The sequence below is a fragment of the Micropterus salmoides genome, unplaced genomic scaffold (genome assembly GCF_014851395.1).
Source record: "Micropterus salmoides isolate LMB-PRFRI ecotype aquatic unplaced genomic scaffold, ASM1485139v1 Ms_hic_scaffold_9, whole genome shotgun sequence".
Classification (NCBI taxonomy): Eukaryota; Metazoa; Chordata; class Actinopteri; order Centrarchiformes; family Centrarchidae; genus Micropterus; species Micropterus salmoides.
Window position 1 is genome coordinate 10103403 of NW_024044681.1, and position 24190 is coordinate 10127592.

At 41.3% G+C, this 24190-nt stretch overlaps 5 protein-coding genes and 1 non-coding gene across 6 annotated transcripts; 3 read left to right on the plus strand and 3 right to left on the minus strand.

Moving 5' to 3' along the window:
• The first annotated feature begins 717 nt into the window (after window positions 1–717).
• LOC119894795 (histone H2B 1/2-like) lies at window positions 718–1311 on the plus strand. The gene has a single exon (XM_038707466.1). It carries the CDS (start codon window positions 741–743, stop codon window positions 1110–1112), a length of 372 nt encoding a protein of 123 aa, XP_038563394.1. The 5' UTR covers window positions 718–740; the 3' UTR covers window positions 1113–1311.
• A 6945-nt stretch (window positions 1312–8256) lies between these two features.
• Window positions 8257–9908, plus strand: LOC119894788 (histone H1-like). The gene has a single exon (XM_038707458.1). It carries the CDS (start codon window positions 8287–8289, stop codon window positions 8989–8991), a length of 705 nt encoding a protein of 234 aa, XP_038563386.1. The 5' UTR covers window positions 8257–8286; the 3' UTR covers window positions 8992–9908.
• A 1586-nt stretch (window positions 9909–11494) lies between these two features.
• On the minus strand, window positions 11495–19014 carry LOC119894799 (histone H3-like). Its single transcript, XM_038707471.1, has 2 exons — window positions 18374–19014; window positions 11495–11855 (listed from the first exon to the last, which is right to left on the minus strand). The coding sequence occupies exons 1-2, from the start codon at window positions 18722–18724 to the stop codon at window positions 11544–11546; spliced, it is 663 nt and encodes a 220-aa protein (XP_038563399.1). The 5' UTR covers window positions 18725–19014; the 3' UTR covers window positions 11495–11543.
• Window positions 15081–15153, minus strand: trnav-aac. The gene has a single exon. It is a non-coding gene; the product is annotated as a tRNA-Val (tRNA).
• A 39-nt stretch (window positions 19015–19053) lies between the features above and the next one.
• Window positions 19054–19594, plus strand: LOC119894794 (histone H2A-like). The gene has a single exon (XM_038707465.1). The coding sequence runs from the start codon at window positions 19087–19089 to the stop codon at window positions 19468–19470; it is 384 nt and encodes a 127-aa protein (XP_038563393.1). The 5' UTR covers window positions 19054–19086; the 3' UTR covers window positions 19471–19594.
• A 1314-nt stretch (window positions 19595–20908) lies between these two features.
• LOC119894790 (histone H1-like) lies at window positions 20909–22137 on the minus strand. The gene has a single exon (XM_038707460.1). It carries the CDS (start codon window positions 21672–21674, stop codon window positions 21069–21071), a length of 606 nt encoding a protein of 201 aa, XP_038563388.1. The 5' UTR covers window positions 21675–22137; the 3' UTR covers window positions 20909–21068.
• Window positions 22138–24190: the final 2053 nt, after the last annotated feature.

Genomic DNA, 24190 nt, shown 5'->3' on the forward strand with positions numbered 1-24190 from the left:
AGTGATTACTGCAGCACTGTAACGCATGGTAAATGTTTAATGTCCACAGAGTCACTGTGTTATAAAGAAGGACAGTGTAGCTTATAGATTTTATTCTGTGCTGAAGATAAATTTACGATGTCCAACTCTCTGTCCAAACACCGATGACAGATTGATCACAAATAAAGAAAATGTTTCCACTTAAAGCTAAATTGAGACACATCACAAGTGTTTTCTGCTGATTTAATCTATCATGGACATCTGTCTCTGTTATGTATTAATTATTCTTAATTAACCTACATTTAAAGCCGTTTTATCAGTCAGTACACTTCAGTATGATCTCAAGTTGTCAAACAGATGTAGACATTTACTACTACACTGTTACCACTAATGATGGCCTAGTATTTTTACTTTTTCTTTTATTTAACTTTTATTTAACCAGAAAATTCCTTAGAGATTTAGATCTCTGGCCAACATGCACAGTTACAATTTAAATAGAGATAAAAGTGAAACAAAAACTATTTTAAATCTGAATACTTCCTCCACCGCTGAAATTCTTATAGTTTGACCTTCACATCGTTATTCACTTCTCATGGAGGATTTTTTTTGTTGTTGCCTCTTGTATAGCGCATGCGCAGTCTTGTTTAAATCTCAGCCAATCCTGTACGAGGAACAGCACAGTTAAATTTGCATCAAGTGCATAGAAATGTGCCGCCTCATCGCTTCAGACTTATTCGTTGAGAACTATAACGAAGTTGAAGATGCCTGATCCAGTTAAGGCTCCGAAGAAGGGCTCAAAGAAAGCCGTCTCTAAGAGCGTCTCCAAGACCGGCAAGAAGAAGAGGAAGACCAGGAAGGAGAGCTACGCCATCTACGTGTACAAGGTCCTGAAGCAGGTCCACCCCGACACCGGCATCTCGTCCAAGGCCATGCTGATCATGAACTCGTTCGTGAGCGACATCTTTGAGCGCATCGCCGGCGAGTCCTCCCGTCTGGCTCACTACAACAAGCGCTCCACCATCACCTCCAGGGAGATCCAGACCGCCGTCCGCCTGCTGCTGCCCGGTGAGCTGGCCAAGCACGCCGTGTCTGAAGGCACCAAGGCCGTGACCAAGTACACCAGCTCCAAGTAAACCCGCTGTTACACCCAGCAACACAATGGCCCTTTTCAGGGCCACCCACTGTTTACACCAAGAGCTTTATTCCTCATTATTCACTTAATTTATGTAATTAAGAAATATTCATCTAAAATCCATTGCCAACATAATAGTCTCAATTAAACTGGGCTGTTAGGAAAATCTACTGTGTTTAATAAATACAAGATGACCTACACCTGAGGTCTTATAGATTCCTCTATCTAGCTTACAATCTTCATGTGTCCTTCCTCTTGAATTAAAATTTCTGCAGGCTGTCATTTGTACACATGGGAGCAAATTTAATTTAAACAAGTTTCACAATATTAAACAGACAGTATATATTTAAGTTTATAACATTATGTAAATACAGTAGTTTCAATCAGATACCAGGAAATTGTCTTCAGCCCTAAAGTAAACACAAAGGTGTTCCAAATATCTAAATTGTGACAGATCCTAATGTTGTCAGAATCGGATCTCGGGCTCAACATCCAGTTGTTAAATGTTTCTCCCTGTCGAGGAATCGAACCCCGGTCTTCTACATGACAGGTAGGGATACTGTCCCCTATAGTAACACTAGTAATCTGCGCATACGTTGGCGTCTACCTGTCGGAAGCTCCGTTTTAAACCGGACTCTTATCCAGTTTTAATCCACACTTTTTCGTTACATTTTTATATCCTTTTTATTTAACTTAAGTTTTTAAGATTTTACGTGGGTCAAGGATTTTAGTCATCCGACATGGATTTTAAGCTAGATGACCATAAAAACACTATCAACACTACTGATCACAGCAAAGCTCCGGCGTCTAACGTTATGCTAGCCGAGATAACTCTGCCCCATGAGGACTGCTCACTCCTTCAGAAAGCGAACAAGAAGATTGCTGACCTTATGGAAGACATCGGACGACTTTCAGAGGAACTCAAAGAGAAAGATTTCCTGCTGACTGGCTTTATGGATGTGGCTTCAGTACAAGCCAAACAGATTCTTTCTCTTAGCGCAACCGCCAACATCCAGGACACCGTGTTATGGGACCCCTCTAGCCTTCCCAGGCTTTCCTCCTGCTCGACTCCTAAGCTTCAGTCATCCTGGGCTGAAGTGGTGGTCCGTGGCTGCAAGAGAGGCTCGGACGGGGCTGCCTCTCCTCCGCACATCGCTATGCAGCCCTGTTTGACGAAACTCCGGTCCATCCAGCGGATGCACCTGCGGCTTCGAGTTTCCCTGATACGGATCTCTTTCGGAGAACAGTGCCTGCCGACACTGTTGCATCTCCTTCACCAGCTACATCTTCTGCGCTGGGCTGCCGGTCTGCCGCTGTGCCTGATCGGCGGCCGTCATCCCGGTCAAAAACCTCCGCTTCCCGACGTAGGATCCTGAAGGAGGCTGTGCTCAGACACTCCGGAGGCCGTCTCTACCCTGCACCGTCGGGTAGCCCTTCTCTCAGGTCTGTTACTGCTACTCCAACACAACACTCGGCAGCTCACACACTCCATCCTCAGTCCGCACACAGTGTTGAAGCAGATTCTGCTCAGTCCTGCTCTGGAACCCCACAACCAGCATCTCCTCGTCCTCTTTTCTCCACAACCACACTAATAATTGGTGACTCCATAACCAGAAACATCCATTTCTTTAACGCTACCACTCACTGCTTCCCCGGTGCCACCACGGCTGACATTTAAAAAAAAAAACCCAGGACCTAATGCCATCGCTCCCGTCCTCCATCACAAGAGTGATAGTCCATGTGGGAACAAATGACACAGCTTTTCAGCAGTCTGAGCTGACAAAATCAGATTTTAACCATCTTTTTAACTTTTTAAAGCAGATAATTTTAATATTTTCTGGCAAAGAATGTCTCTTTTTAAGGCAGACGGACTTCACCCACACAAACGGGGCTCAGAAATGTTAGCTGCGCACATACAGCATGTGGTGCGGTCCACACATGACTTACGTAAATGACTAATCATTCATGCAGCACACCTGGACGCACCACCGCTCACTGAACAGATCTCTGCCTCACTGCCACAAACAACTGTCTCCACCTGCTGGCATGTAAAGCCGTCTGCTCCCAGCGCTGTTCCAAAGACTTCTATTCCTGTCATCATCACGCATAGACCAGTAAACCGAAACGTGCACATCCCACACAGATAATAGTAATCTCTTAAGGATTAGGACAACTGCACCAACTCCAGCACCCAGAACAAACTCATTTAAAATGGCTCTCTTCAATGTGAGATCACTGTCAAGTAAGACTTTTATCTTAAATGATTTTATCTTGTCTGCAAATCTAGATTTTATGTTTTTAACTGAATCCTGGTTGCAAATGAATGACTATAGCCAGCTAGCTGAACTGTGTCCGCCTCAATATGATTGTTTTAGTCAAACGAGGGTCAGTGGTCGTGGTGGTGGGCTAGTGAGCGTGTATAGGAAAAATTTTAAATGTCATCAAGTACGCTGTGATGAATTTAACTCCTTTGAAGTTCTCACTCTTAAAGTTGGAGGGCTGCAACCTATCATATTTGTTATAATTTATCGCCCCCCAAAACCGCCTGGAGGATTTTTATCAGAACTTCCTGAATTTTTATCTACTCTGGTTTTAAATTATGACAGAATTGTTCTTTGTGGCGATTTCAATATTCATGTTGATGACCCCACCAATGTTAATGCAACTGACTTTTTAAATAAACACATAACCGTGGTCATACACTGGACTTGGTTTTTACCCTGGGTGTCAGTATTTCCTCTGTGGAATTAGTGGACATGACCATATCTGACCACAGATGTATTGTTTTTAGCTGCGATTCGCCTGTTACTCATGCCGCCTCACCAAGCTCCGTGTGTTCTCGTATCTTTAATGAACAAAGTGTTTCAAAGTTTTGCGCATTCTTTCAGAGCCAAAGCCAACACCTGTCTGATTCCAACACCAACAATCTGGTTGATCAATTCAATCATATCTGCTTGTCATCAATAAATATTACTGCTCCTCTAAAGGTTAGGCCTACGTCTAAAGCTAGTAAGCAACCCTGGATAAATGACAGCATTCGCAGCCTAAAAAGGGAATGCAGGAAAGCAGAGCTCAGATGGAAAAAATCCAGTCTCCAAGTCCATTACCTCAGTCTGAAGGATTTATTAATTAACTACAATAACATGGTTAAGGATGCGAGAACACACTATTTTTCTGAACTCATTACTACACATAAACACAATCCCAGGTTTCTGTTTAAGACTGTGGATCAGCTGGTAAACCCAACCCCTCCTTGTGCCTCAGCTGGAAGTAATGATGACTGTAAATTGTTTTTATCTTATTTTACCAATAAGGTGGTGTCAATCAGAGCCTCTATTACCCCCGCGGCCTCTTACTCAGAGGTTCCTCACCAGCAACAAGAGAGTTTTAACCAGTTTTATCCCATCGACTTGTCTGAGCTTTTAAAAACAGTATCACAAATGAGAGTGTCCTCCAGCCCACTTGATGTAATACCTACAAAGTTTTTACTGAAAGTAATAGATTCTGTTGGGCCCCATTTGATCTCTGTTTTCAACAGCTCCCTATCTAGTGGTTGTGTCCCTGATTATTTTAAAACGGCTTGCTTGAACCCACTTTTAAAGAGATCTGGTTTAGATCCCTCCCTCCCACATAATTTTAGACCAATTTCAAAACTGCCTTTTATTGCAAAGATTCTAGAAAGAATTGTGTCCAAACAGCTGCTCACTGTACTGGAAAATAACAAAATATTTGAAAAGTTTCAATCTGGTTTCAGGAAGTACCACAGCACTGAGACTGCCCTGCTTGAAGTCACCAATGACCTTTTAATGTCTGCTGATGAAGGCATGTGCTCAGTCCTGGTACTCCTGGACCTTAGCGTTGCTTTTGACACCATTGATCACAACATCATGTTAGACAGACTGAGGCACTGGGTGGGGATCTCTGGTACTGCCCTAGAATGGTTTTCATCCTACCTGTCAAATAGGAAGTTTTGCGTGTCTGTAAACAACTATGTCTCTTTGATCTGTGCAGTTAAATATGGTGTGCCTCAGGGGTCGGTCTTAGGACCCATTTTGTTTTCCTTGTATCTGCTTCCCCTTGGACATATTATCCATAAACATGGCATTTCTTTTTACATTTATGCTGATTATTATGCTGGTTCCCTAGTAAATCACATTAAGCCTGTGGCAAAGAACCTTGGTGTTTGGTGTGATAGTAATTTAAATTTCGAGCAACACACCACAAAGCTTGTTCAATCATGTTTTTATCAACTTAGAAATATAGCAAAAATTCAATCTATGTTAACTTTAAGACACCAAGACCATTTTACACACCTTTATCTCATCACGCCTGGATTATTGCAACAGCCTTTTTACCTGTTTAACCCAAAAATCTACTGATCGACTCCAGACTGTCCAGAACTCAGCTGCCAGGCTTTTAACCAGAACAAAGAAATATGACCACATTACTCCTATTTTAGCTTCATTAAAGCTTCAGTGCAGTGTACAATCAGGGTTAAAAGAGTTAAATGGAAAATAAAAATAGGCTGAGGGGTTGAGCAAATAATTGAGTTACAATTATTTATATAAGAGAATAAACAGAGAAGTACACTTAATCTACACTCTCTGGCTAGTCTGTACTCGGGTCCATAGCAATCTTTGGGTCCACTGAAACTCCAAAAACCCTCGAACACTACAGAGAAACCAGGACATGTCTGTCCGCAGGCCACTTTGATCCAGTTGCACGTTTACAGGTGGACAGAGGTTCCTGCTAATCACTCAGTCGCGAGATTTAAGACCACTTTCTTCACTCTGTTCAATCTCACTCTCATTATCTTTTCACTCAACTGCCTACTAATTTCCCACTGTGTAAATATTTAATTAAAAGCAATGGTAAAATGCTAAAAAAAAAAAGAAAAAGAAACCAGGACAGTAAAAGTTACAGTGCAGTGTAAGTTATCAATCCACTAGTTAAAAGCAGTGGTAAAAAGAAAAATCTTTAATATTTCATTAAAAGCAATGGTAAAAAGAAAAGTCTTCAGTCTTCATTTAAAAGAACTGACTGTTTCAGTAGACCTGCAGTTATCTGGGAGTTTGTTCCAGATATATGGAGCATAATAACTGAACGCTGCTTCTCCTTGTTTAGTTTTGACTCTGGGGACAGAAAGCAAACCTGCCCCAGACGACCTGAGAGGTCTGGATGCTTCATAACGAAGCAGAAGATCAGAAATGTATTTTGGCCCTAAACCATTTTAAAATCAATTCTTTGACATACAGGAAGCCAATGTAAAGACCTCAGAACTGCTAAATCCTTTAATCTGTGATATATTCTTCAGGTGATAGTAGGCTGACTTTGTAATTGTCTTAATGTGGCTCCTCAAATTCAGGTCTGAGTCCATGACTACACCAAGATTTCTTGCTTGATTTGTGGTTCCTAACATTACAGATTGAAGTTGAGCACTGACTTTTAATCGTTCCTCCCTGGCTCCAAAAACAATAACTTCAGTTTTATACTTGTTTGATTGAAGAAAATTCTGGCATATCCAATCGTCAACCTGCTCAATACAGTTACTCAGCACCCATAGGGGATCATAGTGCCCTGGTGAAATGGTTATGTAAATCAGCATAACTAAAAGATCTGGCACCCATTGTATTTTGTCGAACCCCATAATTCATCATTAAGATGAAAAGGTGCCACAAAAGACACCGATGTGAGGGAAAACTAAATCATGCCTTCATGATCAGCACACATTGCTGACTCAGCAGGGATGACTTTACATGAGAAAAGTTGATCTCCAGGAGAAACATATCTGAAAGCAAAAATTAGCCCATTTGCAGCCGCCTGTCTACGCCTATTCATTGTTAAACCCTTGTTAGTACAAGTGGTTCATGGTGTTTGTTGTAATTCTATTTGTTGTTCTGTCGTAAGGAATATAAAGGCAGCTGAAACTAATTAGTTATTTTTGGTTATATAAATTATCTGATGGTGGATTTTGAACCTGTGTGTGAGTTTGATCATTAATAACTTTTGATTTGCTGAATCTGATTTTCTGAGCTTGCATGAGACCTTTCTCATTAATTTTATTAATAGTAAAATAATAGAACTATCAGACATGGTTTGTTTTATGAACATAAACATTGATTCCACCCAAAATATTTAGATTTTATTTACTTTATGTTTAAATGTTTTACCTCTTTTACTAAGAATTTATATTATGATTCAGATTTATAACAGATATTTGTTTCATAAATCCCTCTCAATATATTATGTAAGCCCAAAACAACCCCACAAAAAATCAAAAACAACATAAAGTCTGTTAAATCACATAGGACTATTAATTTCAATATTTTCCATGTTTAAAGTCAAGTTTGATGAGTCTGCCTATAGAGAGACCCATTATGTGTAACTTAAATAAAAAAAATAAAAGGAAGCTCTTAAGTCCCAAATTTCCAAATAAAATATAAAGCTGATGATAAAACCTCTGTGTGCTCAATCAGATGACAATAATTACCAAGAAAACGTCAAATGAAAGTTATATTGATGTATTTATTTTTCCGGAACTGACCAGATCAAATCATGTCACAGACAGAAAGCTGGTCTGGACGCAAACTGAAGCTGATTAAAGTTATTTCTATAAGTCAGGTGTCTGTACAGTTCTTCTGTCAGTTCTTTCATGTTAAATGAAACATTTGGTGGAAACGGAAAGTCTTTTCCAGCAGTTCCATCTGTGACAGGAGTCCATTCAATTGACTGAGTCCCCGACAGCAACCGTGTGTTTACCTCCACAGAAAACGTCTCTGATTAAAACTAAATTAATCTCATTATTGCAGCGATTTCAATTTTATTCTATCCCTACACGTCTCCGCTTACTGGGAAACCACTGTCACATTTAATACAAATTAATTTTAGTCATTTTTAGAGACGAAATGTGAAGAAAACTCGCCACGAGTTGTACAAAGTGATGGTGTGTTGGAGAGGTTTGAAGCATCCTGGGATTAAATGAACGAGTCCTGGTCGCCAAACACGAACTCAGTCTGAAGCGAAGAACTTTTTCTCACTCATAAAATTACATTTATGGTCTAAAACGTTCGTCTTATGTGTATTTTATCGCCAAAATGCGGAAGAGAAAACACAAGTGTCGCCACATTTGAGGCGGGCGGCGGAGCGGCTGCGTGTGTTGCCTCTCCACGGTTCTCATGTGCTTTATAAGTCCCGCCTCCTCTCAGCTCGGACACCTTCAGACAAACACAGCAGACAGAGACGCAGAGATGGCGGAAGAAGCTCCAGCAGCGGCCCCGGTCAAAGTCCCGGCTAAAGCCCCGAAGAAGAAGGCGGCTCCCCGTCCCAAGAAGGAGGGCCCGACCCTCCCGAAGCTCATCATCAGCGCCGTGGCTGAGTCCAAGGAGCGCAAGGGGATCTCGCTGGCGGCCATTAAGAAGGTTCTGGCGGCAAAAGGCGTCGATGTGACCAAAGCCAACAAACGCATCAACACCGCCGTGACTAAGCTGGTGACCGGAGGAACCCTGGGACAAACTAAAGGGACCGGGGCCTCCGGCTCCTTCAAGCTCGCCAAGAAGGAGCCCAAAGCCGCCAAACCTGTCAAGAAAGCGGCGCCGAAGAAGAAAGCTCCCGTTAAAGCCAAGAAGCCCGCAGCCGCCGCCAAGAAAGTTACAGCGGCCAAGAAACCGGCAGTTAAGAAGCCAGCGGCCAAGAAACCGGCAGCGGCAGCAGCGGCCAAGAAGTCCCCGAAGAAGAAGGCACCGGCGAAGAAAGCCGTGAAAAAGCCGCTAGCGAAGAAGAGTCCCAAGAAGACCCCCGTTAAAAAGCTCAAGGCGGCCAAGAAGCCCGCTGCCAAGAAAGCTCCGGTAAAGAAAACTGCAGCCAAGAAGACCAAGAAGTGAAGCGGCTCTTTAATCCAGCACTCAGTGCACCAAAGGTTCTTTTAAGAACCACCACAGCTTCACTAAAGAGGCTTCCTCATTTATTAGTACAACTTCAACACCTTGTTACACAACAAACCCACTCTGAGCTGTAATTAGACAACACAACTATACTTATACCATATTATACATCCATGTGTTATTAGTATCAGATGGTATAATACTCTACATCAACTTTTATATTGGGAGTAAAATGCCTAATAAATCTACTCTAGTGAACTAAACAGAACTGTCATCACCATCAAAGCTTTATTTATTTAAATTTATTTATCAAACTCTGCAGTCAGATTGAAATTTTTCACCCAAACTTTAATGAGTAATTATACACGGAGTATGTGTTCCACACATTTTTTATTTTTTTTCCAACATACAGGTAATTTCTCAAACAGGTATTTGATGTGTGGCAGCAAGTGACCTTTCTCTTTTATCAAACATTTTTGTTCCAAGATAAGACACCAAGGAGAGTTTGTTAACATCCATCCTCTATGTGCACAATTACAATAGCTGATTGTTGGTTGTATTGAGTACTTCAGTATTAAAATTATAGTTTTAATACCATCATTTATTTTAATTTGTACTAAAGTGGTTTGATCCGTTTCACCCTGTATGTTCAGTGGAATTTAAATCAGACCAGGGTTCAATTCCCCACTGTGACACATCAACCAATGAGTCCCTGAGTAAAACACTTAACCCGTAATTGTTCTAGAGGAGTGCGTCCTCTGACATATGTAGCAATTGTAAGTCGCTTTGGATAAAAAGCGCCAGCTAAATGTACTATGTTCCCTATATATTGATTATACATTTGTTTAAATTGCGGTGTTGTTCTTATGACTTCACACGTTAACTAATTAATAAACCTTCATTTCTGGATAAAAGTATCCAAACTTTGAGTGATAAATCTCACATGAGCCACATATCAAAGGCAGTTTTACTGTAGTTGGATTGTACTGCCTCTAACTGATTTCCACAAAAATAATTATCCAGGCTATGTTAATTAGCCTAATCTTTAACTACATTGCCTTCACTTTCTGTTTAATGGATGTACTAAAGGAAATGTACAAATTTTGCGAGGTCAGTAGGCTACTTTTAATTTAGTAATTTTAGTAAGCTGGACATGTAATTTTACTTAAGTACTGGATTTTACGTGTGATGAAGTATTTATACGTTGTGATATTGACACCTTGGATCTCTACCTCTTCAAACACTCCGTTCCACTTTGCAACATGACTTGTAATAACTATTATTAAACAATGGCGCCATTTAGTGGATGAACTCAGAAACACTGTTAATGTCGGACCTTGTATAAAACCTGCATTTGCTTTTTATTAGGCTGCACAAACACAATGAATTAGAATATAATGATGGTCTATTGGCCATGACATGGTGCTATATTATTATATTAGAGATTTCAAGGACAACTTCTTTCAATATCAAAAACAGATCAACATCTAGGTGATATGTTTTATTTACCTGGATCTTTTCCCCATATTTGTGATATTTGTTGCGTACCTCAAATGACCTGCTGCGCATTAACCTTGTACGTTTATCTGTAGTCGAGCATTTGATGGTATAAAATTGTGGGTCAAACCTTGATATTGTGAGCAATACAATGTACAGTGAGAAATGAAGTTTGTATCATGTTCAGCTGTGCTGGTTCTGCTAATAAAGGAAAACATTCACTGATCTAAAATAGATGGATGTAGATTTCTATGTACTGAATATAAAACCAAAATAATAAAATGCATTCATAAACAGACATGTCGTCATGTTGCTGGTGGGCTACCTTACACAATAGAGGAAGTAATATGTGACCTCACAAGATAGTCAAAAGGCAATGTTGTCATACTTCATTTATTTATGTTAACAATGGAATTAATAACGAAAAAGTCGACACCGGAAGTATTACTTACAAACCATCCAGTTATTATACAAGAACTGTTTGAATTTATTTCCAAGGGAATTCAATGAAACTTTCATATGTTGTAGATAAATTTCACATCAAGTGAAATATTTCAGGCCTTTAGCTTTTATTTTGTTTATAAGGCTTACAGCTGATGGAAATTTAAAAATCCATACCTACAATATTAGAATAATATAATGTATAATACAGACAAAAGAGCCTTTAATCTCTTAATCTGGTGTCCAGGTCACTGCTGAAAAGGCTGGCTGTTCACTGTATCATGGAAAGTTAGTGTGATAGGAAGAGGATCACAAGCAACAGGGATGAATGCAGCATTGAGAGAATTGTTAAATGCAGAGTCAAGCTTTTGACTGAGGCATGAGTTTGTGTCACATTCTTGGTGTCAAGCCACTTCTGAACTGACATAATGTCAGACTCTCAGCCATAACTGTTGTTGATATAGTAATTATAAACTTTGGAATCATGTACAGGACATCACATGATCAATCAAACAGCCAAGTGTTTATCAAAGTTAATAAAGGAGCGTCAACTCTTTAGATGAGGTGTGTGGCCCTTAAAAGGGCCTTTGTGTTTCAGCGGGTCTGGACCGGGTCTAGCCTCCGAAGCCGTACAGGGTGCGGCCCTGCCTCTTCAGAGCGTACACCACGTCCATGGCGGTGACGGTCTTCCTCTTGGCGTGCTCGGTGTAGGTGACGGCGTCGCGGATGACGTTCTCCAGGAAGACCTTGAGCACCCCGCGGGTCTCCTCGTAGATCAGACCGGAGATCCGCTTCACTCCGCCGCGGCGAGCCAGACGGCGGATGGCGGGTTTGGTGATTCCCTGGATGTTATCACGGAGCACTTTACGGTGACGCTTAGCGCCTCCTTTACCGAGTCCCTTTCCTCCTTTGCCTCTTCCGCTCATCTTTCAGCTTTACTCGTTCAACAAATTGATGAATTTGAGGGTCGACACGCGCTTTTTACATCTTATCTGCGGACGTAAAAGAGGACAGAAGGCGCGAGTTTCAAACTCAGCGGCTCCTCCTACATCTTTAGCAGCCATCTTAAAGACAAAAATGATTCCTTTTGATTATCTCGTTGAATTATTTTCATGTTGTTCTACCTATTTTCCCAGCTGACATCTGGCGAAAGGCTGTAAACTGACTGATGAAATTGTTTCACTCTAGGTTAATTTTGAATAATCAATACACAAACGGAGACAAATGTCCACAACACATTAATATCATATCACATATATGATATTGATTGAGTGAAGAAGAAGAAGTAAGGTGAGCAGTAGTAGCTGACTGGTTTATTAAGGATAGAAGAAAAATTTGGGCAAATGAAGGCCCACACATATTATATATCACAAGAGCCGACAGATCGTGTCGGCCACCAAAGCTGCTCTTGCGCGAAGGAAAGAGAAGGTTGTGTATTCATGTGATCAGTAACTTTTTATTATTTATTGCAAAAAGAGAAATAAACTGTACATGAGAATAAAGAAGCACTGATTCCTGATAAGTCACATATTGCATATAGATATTTTGCAAACATGTAATTTGTAATGTGGTTCTAAAGGTTAGTTTGCTGTCTAACTAACTATGTGCGTTGTAAATGTTCTGATAATGATAATCCAGCACATCTTTGTAGTAGCATCCATGTTGACGCCACATTTTGACTTTAGAGCACATGAACACACTGAACCTTAAAGGAACGACTGAACCAGCTTAATACTAGAAACATGCCTGTAGGATACTACTGGAGTATCTGACTGAGCGTGAACAACTTGATAGTGTGATGTTGAAGTGTAATGGTTTGTTTTTATTTGTATGTATAAATATTGAATTACATTTTTTACTTTACATTTTAAGAAATCTAATATATAAATAATATTTTAAATAATGCTGTTACTGAAAAAGAACCTTAGTGTAATTAATCTCCATCATATTAGATAAATATTGGATTGTATTCATTGCTTTTAGTTTGGACTACCTTAGTGAATTGATGCTTTTGGCCAAAGTGAATTACAGGAAACACATTCAACCATGTAAATACAACATTGCAAGATTTTTGTCAATGTGACAACATGGCTGTAAATCATAAAGCCCAGAGATTTGATCTTTATGTACTGTAGACATTAAATATTATAATCACATTAAAGGTAGGCCTAAACTATTTCATTTTCAACACTGGCTGCTGTTTTGCTAATCAGGCTGCTTACAATTTTAGAAAAGTTGCATCTTAAAGGAAAACTAAACATTCAGTGTAAACCAATCACTTGCAGTCATTTTTGAATTATTCAAAATCTTAAAACAACAATTTAGCTACATAAACTCCTGCTAAAACGCTTAATTAAAATACTGCTAATGGCCTACAAACTGCACGTTTTCTGCTGCTAGAGCTTCACATTCACAAGAGCATTTAACTAGCAAAACAGGAGTTGGCTTTTATTTCAAACTAGTCACAGGAAATGGGCCTACAATGTAGCACTGACCGCTGTCGTCCGTCAAACTGCATCTACAAAACACGACAAAAGTCTTGTTGAACTTTTGATAGAGCAGTTTGAAATATTGCAGGGAGTTGAAGAGCTGCAGGCGACAGGCTGCACACCTCCACCTTCTCGGCCAGGTATCTAACTCCTTTCACTGTTCGCAGACTCATGTCTTGTGCAGCATGAAGTCAGATCATGGCTGCTCACATAATTATGGAAAAAGATCAATTACTAACTGACAATACTTTGTTTAGCTGCCCCGGACTTCTGTGACCTACAGGCTTAACCTGCATTTGCTGTTACAACCGGTAACTACAGGTGTCACGTCAACAATAACGTCTCAGATGTATAATTGCGTCAAAACCATAGACTAGCCTATCGGGCCTTAAAGGTATATAAAGTATTAAGGTATTAAACAAAGTTGATCAACATAATCAGAAATGCAGTCAGCAGTTACAGATTTTTCCCTCCTCAGTGAACAGCCTCTTTGTTGAAAGTCTGAGAGCACTTTCTGTTCAAGTTGGCCAGTTACCATTATGGATTTACCAGTTTTTTAAGAGTCTGTTCACGGAACAAAAGTAATGTGTGAAAATGAAAATTTTAAGCACTGATATGGTAATTTATCCTAAGATAATTGAAAGTCCGTCCCTCACGGTGTCTGCTTAGAGAAATTCTGGCCCTTGAACAAAAGTAGGCTAGTTAAAGATCCCTGTTCCGATCAGAAACAATGTCCTATGGAAACAGTGAATTCTCAGGAGACACGATAAGAAAAGTACTGACGATAATCTAAAGACAAGACAAAGTTAATGCAGCAGAATATTTTAAGTGTGGGCTTGTAGATAAGTGGCCATATACATGATGAGTCTTCATATTGTGTTTTAAATTGTCTAATCATGTCGACTAATCCAAATCATCTTCTCCTGTAAATGTGACCAGGTTCGTGGCAGATCTTCGTTTTGTGTCTGAATGTTGTCAGAATCAGATCTTCAGGCTCGACTTCCATCCAGTTGTTAAATAATAAATGTTTCTCCCCGTCGGGGAATCGAACCCCGGTCTTCCGCGTGACAGGCGGAGATACTGTCCACTATACTAACGAGGAAGGTGCAACAGTGCGTCCTCGAGGAAAAGCAGATTCATGGAGCTTGTATGACTGAAATTTATTCTACGGGGTTTCTTGCACCAGCTGTGTATTTTTACACCACCATGTGGCGCTGTTTCCTCTCCTGTCTGTTTATGGACCTGCCTGAAGGAGAATTACCAACTTAATCTGATCAAGATTTTGCACATCATAGGTCACTCTCTCCCACTACGATCCTGCTGTGAACCATATTATTATTTTCTATATTAGGCCTGTAGGATATCATCCCTATACCACTAATGTAGATATTTATACCCATTATAATAACTACTGGGAATCTGTCACAGAACATAGGCCTACAGTCTTGACTTGTCTCTATTTGTCCTTATAATGTTGTCATGATGTACAGAATATAATGCCAGCTGAGACAGATTAGTTATTGTGGATTATATAAATAAATCTGAATTTTAAACCTGTGTATTATCATTAATATGATTTGCTAAATCTGATTTTCTGAGACTAATGTGGTTACGTTTAAATGACACATGGTGGATGTTATAAAATATATTATTAATGAAAAGTGTTTCCGCCCGGTCTCGAACCGGGGACCTTTCGCGTGTTAGGCGAACGTGATAACCACTACACTACGGAAACTCTGTGAAAATGATGCGTTCAGGAACTTACTGGAAAGTGGATCAATTTCAAGCTGTAACCTGCTTCAGTACATCCTCAGGCAGCAGACGGCTGACTCCGGTCCACCACCTGCTACACCAGCTACAGTCACCGCTACATTGGCTGTTAATGTAAACATTTTAATGTAAGTTACTTAATACACAAATTAACATTGTTTTGTTTTTGCACCATCTAAATTTGATATACTGAAATTTAATAATGCCTACTGAAACCTGAAAAAAAATATCATTATACTGTTACGGGACAGGATAAAAGTCTAATGTCCCCTGTGTCTCAGCCGTGGCCCTCAACAGGTCTTTCTCCATCAGTGTGGAGGGAGGATTCTGTTTTCAGCAGAATTCCCCTTCCATTACTTTTCTGTCATATAGTTTGTTATTTTGGTCGTGTTCTGGCCTCTTCTAATGTTTGTGTTCTTTATTTCCTTTGGTTGAAAAACACAGCTTAGGCATTTTCACATAAGTCATCCTCTCACACCCTCAGTGTATCTCACACTTTTTTTCACTCTCATACATGTAGTAGCCTACTCATGTTAGGCATTGTCAGGTAATGTAAAACATCTGGCTAAACCGAAGAACACCAGCTCCCTTAATACCTGCCCGGAGAAGGTTTTGGAGACACAGCAGCTGTGGCAGTTTGACAGGTTGAACCTATTAAGACTCAAGTTACCAGTGGTTGCTTGAGTGCTGTGGCCACGCACACCCTGCCTTTTTAAACTAATTAGTAAAATGATTTTGGGCCATACTGAGCTGCAGCTGTCCTGCCCACATCACTCCATTATTCCAGGTACAACACATCCCTTATCAATTTATTCTGAGGAGAAATCTGTTTTGATGACTTTGATCAAGTGACATTGGACAAGACTAAATACATTTAGGCAGTTCCTATTCACTAGCTTTGCCTTTTGAGCCATGTGTGTGGTTCTGGCATTAACCTTCTCCAAGACCTTCAAGGCTATGCTCTCTCCTCCCACATCTAACATGCAGCCCACGTATTTCACCAATGTCCTTGTGTTTATATATTGTCTCCAAGCTCCAGGTTGAAACTTTGCTCAGCCTTATCTTAGTACTAAATAAAATGCATTCTGATTGTGGCTGTTGTTTAACTTATGTTGTGGCTCAGTGGGTCACTCTCTCTTAACTGTGCGGTCAGTGTTTGAACTTTTGTTTACATCAGTCTGAATAGCCTATACCTAGACTGTACTGCACTGGCCCTGATCTGGAGCCTGTAGATCACCTCGGGACATCCTTACTTGAACTTTCATTTCATTTGTGTAGATAATCAATTATTTTCATTTATTTGTCACTGTAGTCTTCAGGTGTCCAACAGTCTGAAAAGATTTTCAGCTTATAATAATTGATTATAACTGCTAACTACTACAAGGAATTTGCCTTGACATACCTTGAAAGCATTATCTAATTGTCTTTACTTTGATAGTAATTGTAAAAGGAAATTAAATAATCAAACATGTATATTCATATGCTGAGCTGAGACATCTATTGATGTGCCTTAATTTACCTTTCATAAAACTCTGCAATCAATTGTTATTGTTTTGAATTATGCAAACTCTCTGCAGCAAAATAATTTGAGCCACAGATGGATTCAAAGGGCTTCTGCTTAAGAGATTGTCTTTTACACCTGTATGCGAGCGCCAGTCTCCGTGTGTGAGGCCAGCGTGATAACCACTACACTATGGAAACAACTGCTGAACACCAACTCCCTCAACTCTTTCTATTTATTCACTATAGAAGTTCTTTTCACTACAGATGTGATATATTTTTGGCCACTAGCGGGATTTTGGTGGCGCTGTTTTCCCATTTTTGGTAAAAGTAAGGAGATCAGGACAGACAACGAAGCATCTGTACCAGCAGCAAACATATTTTATCAAGTAGTGAGATACATCAAAACGTCTCAGGACACATTTAGGACATTTACACATATGTTCAGAGAAAACACAATTTAAAATGTACTATTGTCCATTTGTCAACTGTAAATCAACTGTTTGCTGCTGCAGTTATCATTTTGTCAGGTGGAGGAAAAATAGAGGAGGTCTGGTAAAACCATAAACTGTATATAAAAATGGCGTTTGCTTTTGTCCCCCTACTGTCTGAAGTGGCATACATATTTATAATGCATAAGCCTTAGGGGACTTTATATAATAAGTGCTATGATGTAGAAATTGTATATTGCTGGTGAATGATTAAGCAAATAATTGAGCTAAAAGATTTTCCTCTCCCGGCCTTGAATGAACATTCAAGGAGAGGAACAACAACAGGGGAAAACACTAAACAATCTCACAGCTCTGACCTAAACCCTACATATGTGAACTGACTAATAAAGAGTATAATAATAAGAGAAGGTTTATATTGAGAGGAAAAATATGAAAACACAATATAAAAATAGAAAGAGAGAGAGAGAGACATAAACAATAATATTAATAAAGTAATAAGTAACAATTTTCTGCCACACCATGCTACAAAATATATTACATTAAATTGAACCAAATATGTGACCATGCATTTAATGTGTCACAAAGATATTGTTGCTTGTAATCCTCCAATTTCAAAATATCCGATCAAATTTGCTTATAAACATACACATAAATGGAATTATCTTATTACACAGATTCCTTGAAAACTGAGTAAAAAGGTTAGACTGAGTTTGTGACTTAAAGTCTCTGTGGCAATTTCTTTATATATTATTCTATTGATTAATTTTATCCTTATCTTACAAAACTGCAGTAGCCTATCAATATCTTAGTGTATTGCATTGACATTTACTGTGTTGTCTGAGGCAGCTTAACTTTATATTATTATATTAAAGCACAGGTAGGCTTCCTCACATGTGTGCCTAACCAGTAATGTATATTTCAGTCAGCAACATTGAAGCAATGCAGTGTTGCTAATGCTCAGGAAGAAAAATAGAAATTTCCCCATATTGAAAAGTAGTCAGATGAATATCAGGACCCGGATTAGCAAGAATCATCTAAGTTTATTAAATGATTGTTGACATTGAAATAAGCCATCAAAATATATAAAGTGGAGGATCAGAGGAAGGAGCTCTTGAGCTTTAGTGAGGTGGCTCTTAAAAGAGCCGTTGTGGTGTAAAGAGGTGTGGGGGGAGTTTAAGCCCTCTCTCCGCGGATGCGTCGGGCCAGCTGGATGTCTTTGGGCATGATGGTGACCCTCTTGGCGTGGATGGCGCACAGGTTGGTGTCCTCGAAGAGGCCGACCAGGTAAGCCTCGCTGGCCTCCTGCAGAGCCATGACGGCGGAGCTCTGGAAGCGCAGGTCGGTCTTGAAGTCCTGAGCGATCTCCCTCACCAGGCGCTGGAAGGGCAGCTTGCGGATCAGCAGCTCGGTGGACTTCTGGTAGCGGCGGATCTCTCGGAGAGCCACGGTACCGGGCCTGTAGCGGTGGGGCTTCTTCACTCCGCCGGTGGCCGGGGCGCTCTTACGGGCAGCCTTGGTGGCCAGCTGCTTCCTGGGAGCTTTTCCTCCGGTGGATTTACGGGCGGTCTGCTTGGTTCTGGCCATCGCGTCTCGTTTCTCTCAACAGGAGAAAAGTGTAGTGAAGAGAGGAGCCGCGCTGCTCTTAAACTGCGGGACCGGCTGCGAAGCGGTGACGCTGCTTCAGACCTCCGGCTCCTGATTGGTGAGGGGCCCCTGCTGGAGCTCAGCACCGCCTAGAGGCCTGAATCTCCGCCGCTTATTGGCGGAAAATCCCTTCAAACTTTCCGCCTAAACGCAGAGCGGGCCGCCCTCTGCTGCTCTGCAGGAAGCCTCTTTCCTGGTTGGTCTGGAAGAAACCGTCCCGCGCGCTGCGCGGACATATAAAGGAGGGTTTTGGCTGCCGCGGCCACATTTTCTTTGAGTCTCTGCTCTAGAAAGATCACACGATGTCTGGAAGAGGTAAAACCGGAGGCAAAGCCAGAGCAAAGGCAAAGACCCGCTCCTCCCGCGCCGGGCTGCAGTTCCCCGTCGGTCGTGTCCACAGGCTGCTGCGTAAAGGAAACTACGCCCAGCGCGTCGGTGCCGGAGCCCCCGTGTACCTGGCGGCGGTGCTGGAGTACCTGACCGCTGAGATCCTGGAGCTGGCCGGAAACGCCGCCCGCGACAACAAGAAGACCAGGATCATCCCCCGTCACCTGCAGCTGGCCGTCCGCAACGACGAGGAGCTCAACAAGCTGCTGGGCGGAGTCACCATCGCTCAGGGCGGCGTGCTGCCCAACATCCAGGCGGTCCTGCTGCCCAAGAAGACCGAGAAGCCCGCCAAGAAGTAAACAACAACAACCACAAACAACACAACGGCTCTTTTAAGAGCCACACATCTCTAACTAAAGAGACACTTCCTGCTCTGACTTATATTTTATGATTAGAGTTTCTGTAGTGAAACCTTTCCTCTCTTAATCTCATTCCTGACCTTTAAAAATGCATAAATAACCCCAATAACTAAACAAACTAAATACTGTTTCCACCAGTTAACATTAGGTGATGATGGTACTGGGAGACCCCAGTGTGTCCCTGAGCAACACACTTAACCCTTAGTTGCTCCAGAGGCCTGCAGCCTCTGAAATATAACAATCATAAGTGGCTTTGGATAAAAGCCTCAGCTAAATGAATAAATGTATGGAAAGATCAAATCCACCATAACCTATATTTTATGATGATTAAAGAAACTGTTCATCAAATCCTGAAGCTCCATATTTTAGATCCAACATTATTGTTTTCTTCAGTGATGTTACAGAATATAGTTTATCATAGAGTAAAATAAAGATTATGACACATCTGGAGACTTAAAACCAGCTTCCACTGACTCCTTTTCTCTCCCCAGAGAGAAGTTTCTCTGAGATCATGAAAAATTAAATGCAATAAGGAAAAATGATGACAAAGGGATTAATAACAAAGATCAACATCAACATCTATTAGCTAATCATTTATTTTTAATAAAATGCTATATATATATATATTCTGTCTGTCTGCACACACTTTTTTCTATCATCCAGGATAAAAAAACTGAGGAATTATTAGAAATGTTCTTTATTGTCCGACTAAATGTTGGTGAAGACTTGCGGCACATTAGTCATGTTGAGAAGCTCACATCCACTTTAATCTCCAATCACTGAGATATTTAAGAGCTTGTTTGTTGCTGAATGAAGACGAGACTTCTTACATCACCTCCTATAGCAAACACACTAGTAGCCTAGAAACAGCCTCTTAATACAATGTATGGAAAAAATAATTAAATGCTCCAAAATGATGGAATTCATTGCCCTTTTCACTTTGAAATATTTAATCTGTGGCTACATTCAAGACACAGTTAAAAATATCTATTTAACATGTATTTCGTTTAAATGTGACTATATGTATCCTATGTGATTGTAAGTTGTGTGTTAGTGTGTAAATGTACCATGTAAAGCGACCTTGAGCTCTGGAAAGGCGCTATATAAATAAAACTTCTTCTTCTAAATAATAATACAGGAATTAGGAAGCAGCCAATATACACAGAAGACCATAAAGGTGATGTTGGTACAGACTGAATAATGGAACAAATATTAATTACGTCTATGCTAATCATAATGTAGAAACAGCCTCTTTACAACCCATGGAAGAAATTATTGATAAATAAAACAGGAATTAGATGTTGGGGGGAATATATGGTAAATCCAGTATGTATTATTTTTCCTTTGATCTGAAATGATTAATATTTTTAATTTAAAATGAATTACTTTATATTAATGTTTTTTCCACCATGTTCTTAAATCCTAATATAACGATCAGTGTATGATGTGCTGTTAATGAGTGTGAACAGGCTCTTTGAGGAAGATGTGGTGGCTCTTAAAAGAGCCTTTTGTTGGGACATTGTTGGTCTTGAAGCAGCTCACTTCTTCTTGGCTGCAGCCTTCTTCACTTTGGGCTTGGCGGCCTTCTTGACGGGGGTCTTCTTGGCTGCGGGGGCCTTCTTCACCACCTTCTTGGGGCTCTTGGTAGCTTTCTTGGGGCTCTTGGCCGCCTTCTTGGCCGCTGCGGGCTTCTTGACCTTCTTGGGAGACTTCTTGGCGGCTGCCGGCTTCTTGGCTGCCGCTGCTTTGGGCTTTTTGGCCGCTGCGGGTTTCTTGGCTGCGGGCTTCTTGGCTTTAGGAGCGGCTTTCTTCACCGCCTTCTTGGGCTTGGTCTCCGCCTTCTTGTTGATCTTGAAGGAGCCCGAGGCCCCGGTCCCCTTGGTCTGGACCAGAGTCCCCTTCACCACCAGGCTCTTGATGGCGGTCTTGACGCGGGCCTTGTTCTTCTCCACATCGTAGCCTCCGGCAGCCAGAGCCTTCTTCAGGGCGGCCGCGGACACGCCGCTCCGCTCCTTGGACGCGGACACGGCCTTAACGATGAGCTCCCCGACGCTGGGACCAGCCTTCTTCGGCTTGGACACCTTCTTCTTGGCCGCTTTGGCCGGAGCGGCGACGGCGGGGGCGGCTGGAGCTACTTCTGCCATGTTCTGCTTGTTTCTCCTCACGATAACACGAGAGTCTGAATGATGGAGGCTCCGAGCAGCAGGCTGCACTTAAACACACCGTGAGAACCGTGGAGACTCAGCCCAGCTCGCGGCCGCTCGGTGCGGGCTGAACGCCGCCACTTGTGTTTTCTCTGCACCGATAAAAGGCTCCGAACTAAATGTGGGAGAAGAGCCGCAGGCTGCCGGTGAAGGAGCCGGTAGCGGACTGGTGTCTCTTCATACTGAAGTCATGTTCAGCTCTGATGCGCTCTGCGTTTGGTTTGCGGAGCCTCCAAACTTCACACATTCACCGTCGCGACCGGCGCGTATCAGCTGCTTTTCACTCCCATTTCTCTCCTAAAATGTTTTAAAATGCATCAGAGCTCCATCAAAAGCAGTTTTCCAGCGGACCCACATGTTTGTTCAGGCGCTCAAAGTAAAAACAAGCATCTGTTGATGATCAGTTTCTAATAAATCGAGTTTTTCTGGGAGCAGCAAACACACTGATGATGGAGGTTCAGCCTGACTTCCTGTCAGAGCTGCTCACTGTGGACGTTTCTGCTGCTGAGGACAACTTGTGTCTAGAACACCTTTTATATTCATGCTTCTACTGATAAATCAATAAAATAACTATAGTTAGTCACCTAATAAAATAACTATGGTTGTATTAACTATGTGTGAGCTAAGTATACAGATGAGAAGGTCTACAGAGTCTTTTACTCAAATGTGTTTCAGTTTCAGTTTTGTCCCTAATTTTACAGCACAGTGATGTTCTATAATGTTAAACTCTTTGGATAAAATATTTCCCTAATTTCTGGATTTATAAAATTACAGAACTTTTCTTCTCATCCCATAAATCCCAAATATTCTGGACTCAACTTTTAAGATTTCAGATCAGTCATTTTTTCATTCCAGGTGCTTTAACTTGGTCAACTAGAAACTGATGTGTCAATACTTCACATTAATTAGTTGTTGCCATTACAATGGCTTTAAAGATCCCCTCCAGAGGATCCTAACTGTAACACCAAACAGCTCTATGATGCCTGGCTGCTCCAGGATCAGCACCAGGAAAACAGTTGGGTCCCACTTTGCCTACCTGAGCTGTAGACCTGCAGACAGGAGAGCAGGAAAAACAAGGTGACATAACTCGTGCCACATTTATTCTTTTTAGTTTGCTGTTTTCACCGCTCGCAATTTGGGGGACAAACTGTGAAGATGTTAAAGATAAGATGTTCCTTTATTGTCCCCTGTAGGAGAAATTCAAAGTGGCCCAGCAGCACAGGGGAATGTCAAAAGAAAGAACAAAATACAATAAAGTTAGAACCAGTAAACATCAGAATCAAGTCTGTAAAATATATACACACTATATACACAAGCAAAACATCATCTGTCAGTGGATACGTTGGGTGCTGTGGTGTTGTGGAGTCTGGTGGCACAAATGAGTCTCATAGGCGCTTTGAGGAGCGGAGCTGGATGAGTCTGTGGCTGAAGGAGCTCCTGAGCTGCCTCAGCTCAGCATACAGAGGATCAGAGCGGTTGTCCAAGATGGTTTTCAGCTTTCTCTCATCTTCCTCTCAGTCACTGCCTCCACACTGTCCAGGTCCATCCACACAACCAGCGTACCCAGTTTTTCGGCACCACGATCCCGATGCCACCTCCCCAGCACACCACAGCAAAGAAGACGACACTGGTCACTACAGACTTAAGAGGATCCATTTGAGCGGCTCCTGGGAAAGAAATATTATGGCCACAGTCCACGATGGAACTTATAGCTGGCTCAGCTTTATGCACATTAGACTTTCATCATGTGGGATCATTAAGCAAAACACATGTTGGTTATATTCACACACTGTCAGCAGCTCTCCCACAGAACAGCACTGTAACTTTGAGAGATTTGAAAGAAACTTTAGCTGCACTGGAGTCAGAGGACGCTTTGATGATGTGATGGAAAATCAAAAACTGGTTGTGAGTTGACTCGAGTTACACATGATAAATATAAACTCACCTTCTAGAGAGGTAGCATCTCTGCTGACATGATCTGTGCATTGTTGTATCTTGTTCGGACTCCTTTTTGGTGCCTTTTCATAAACAACGACTCAGTTGAATACCACTACAGGACATCAGCTCTTAAAGGTGATTCAGTGGCTCTTAAAAGAGCCTTTGTGTTTCCGTCTCAGCAGGTCAGGATGAGGTTTGACCTATGAAGCCGTACAGGGCCCTGCCTCTTCAGAGCGTACACCGCGTCCATGGCAGTGACGGACTTCCTCTTGGCGTGCTCGGTGTGGGAGATGGAATTAAGTCAAGTCAAAATTTATTTAAAGTGTAAAATCACAAGCTGCGTGGTCTCAGTACACTTTACAGAAAACAGAGACACATAAAAAATTGCAGAACTGGATAAAAAAAGCTGAGAACACATAACAAGATACACACATTAAAAATCAATAAAATACACAATTATAAAACAACAAGAATCATTTAAAATTCAACTCATGAAAGCACTTTTTTTGACCATCACA

Coding starts and splice junctions, on each gene's coding strand:
- LOC119894794 (XM_038707465.1), top strand. CDS start 19,087: ATGTCTGGAAGAGGTAAAACCGGAGGCAAAGCCAGAGCAAAGGCAAAG.
- LOC119894788 (XM_038707458.1), top strand. CDS start 8,287: ATGTGCTTTATAAGTCCCGCCTCCTCTCAGCTCGGACACCTTCAGACA.
- LOC119894795 (XM_038707466.1), top strand. CDS start 741: ATGCCTGATCCAGTTAAGGCTCCGAAGAAGGGCTCAAAGAAAGCCGTC.
- LOC119894790 (XM_038707460.1), bottom strand. CDS start 21,674: ATGGCAGAAGTAGCTCCAGCCGCCCCCGCCGTCGCCGCTCCGGCCAAA.
- LOC119894799 (XM_038707471.1), bottom strand. CDS start 18,724: ATGGCCAGAACCAAGCAGACCGCCCGTAAATCCACCGGAGGAAAAGCT. Junction 11,856..18,373: donor GCGCCATCCACGCCAAGAGG/GTCACCATCATG, acceptor TAAAGCTGAAAG/ATGAGCGGAAGAGGCAAAGG.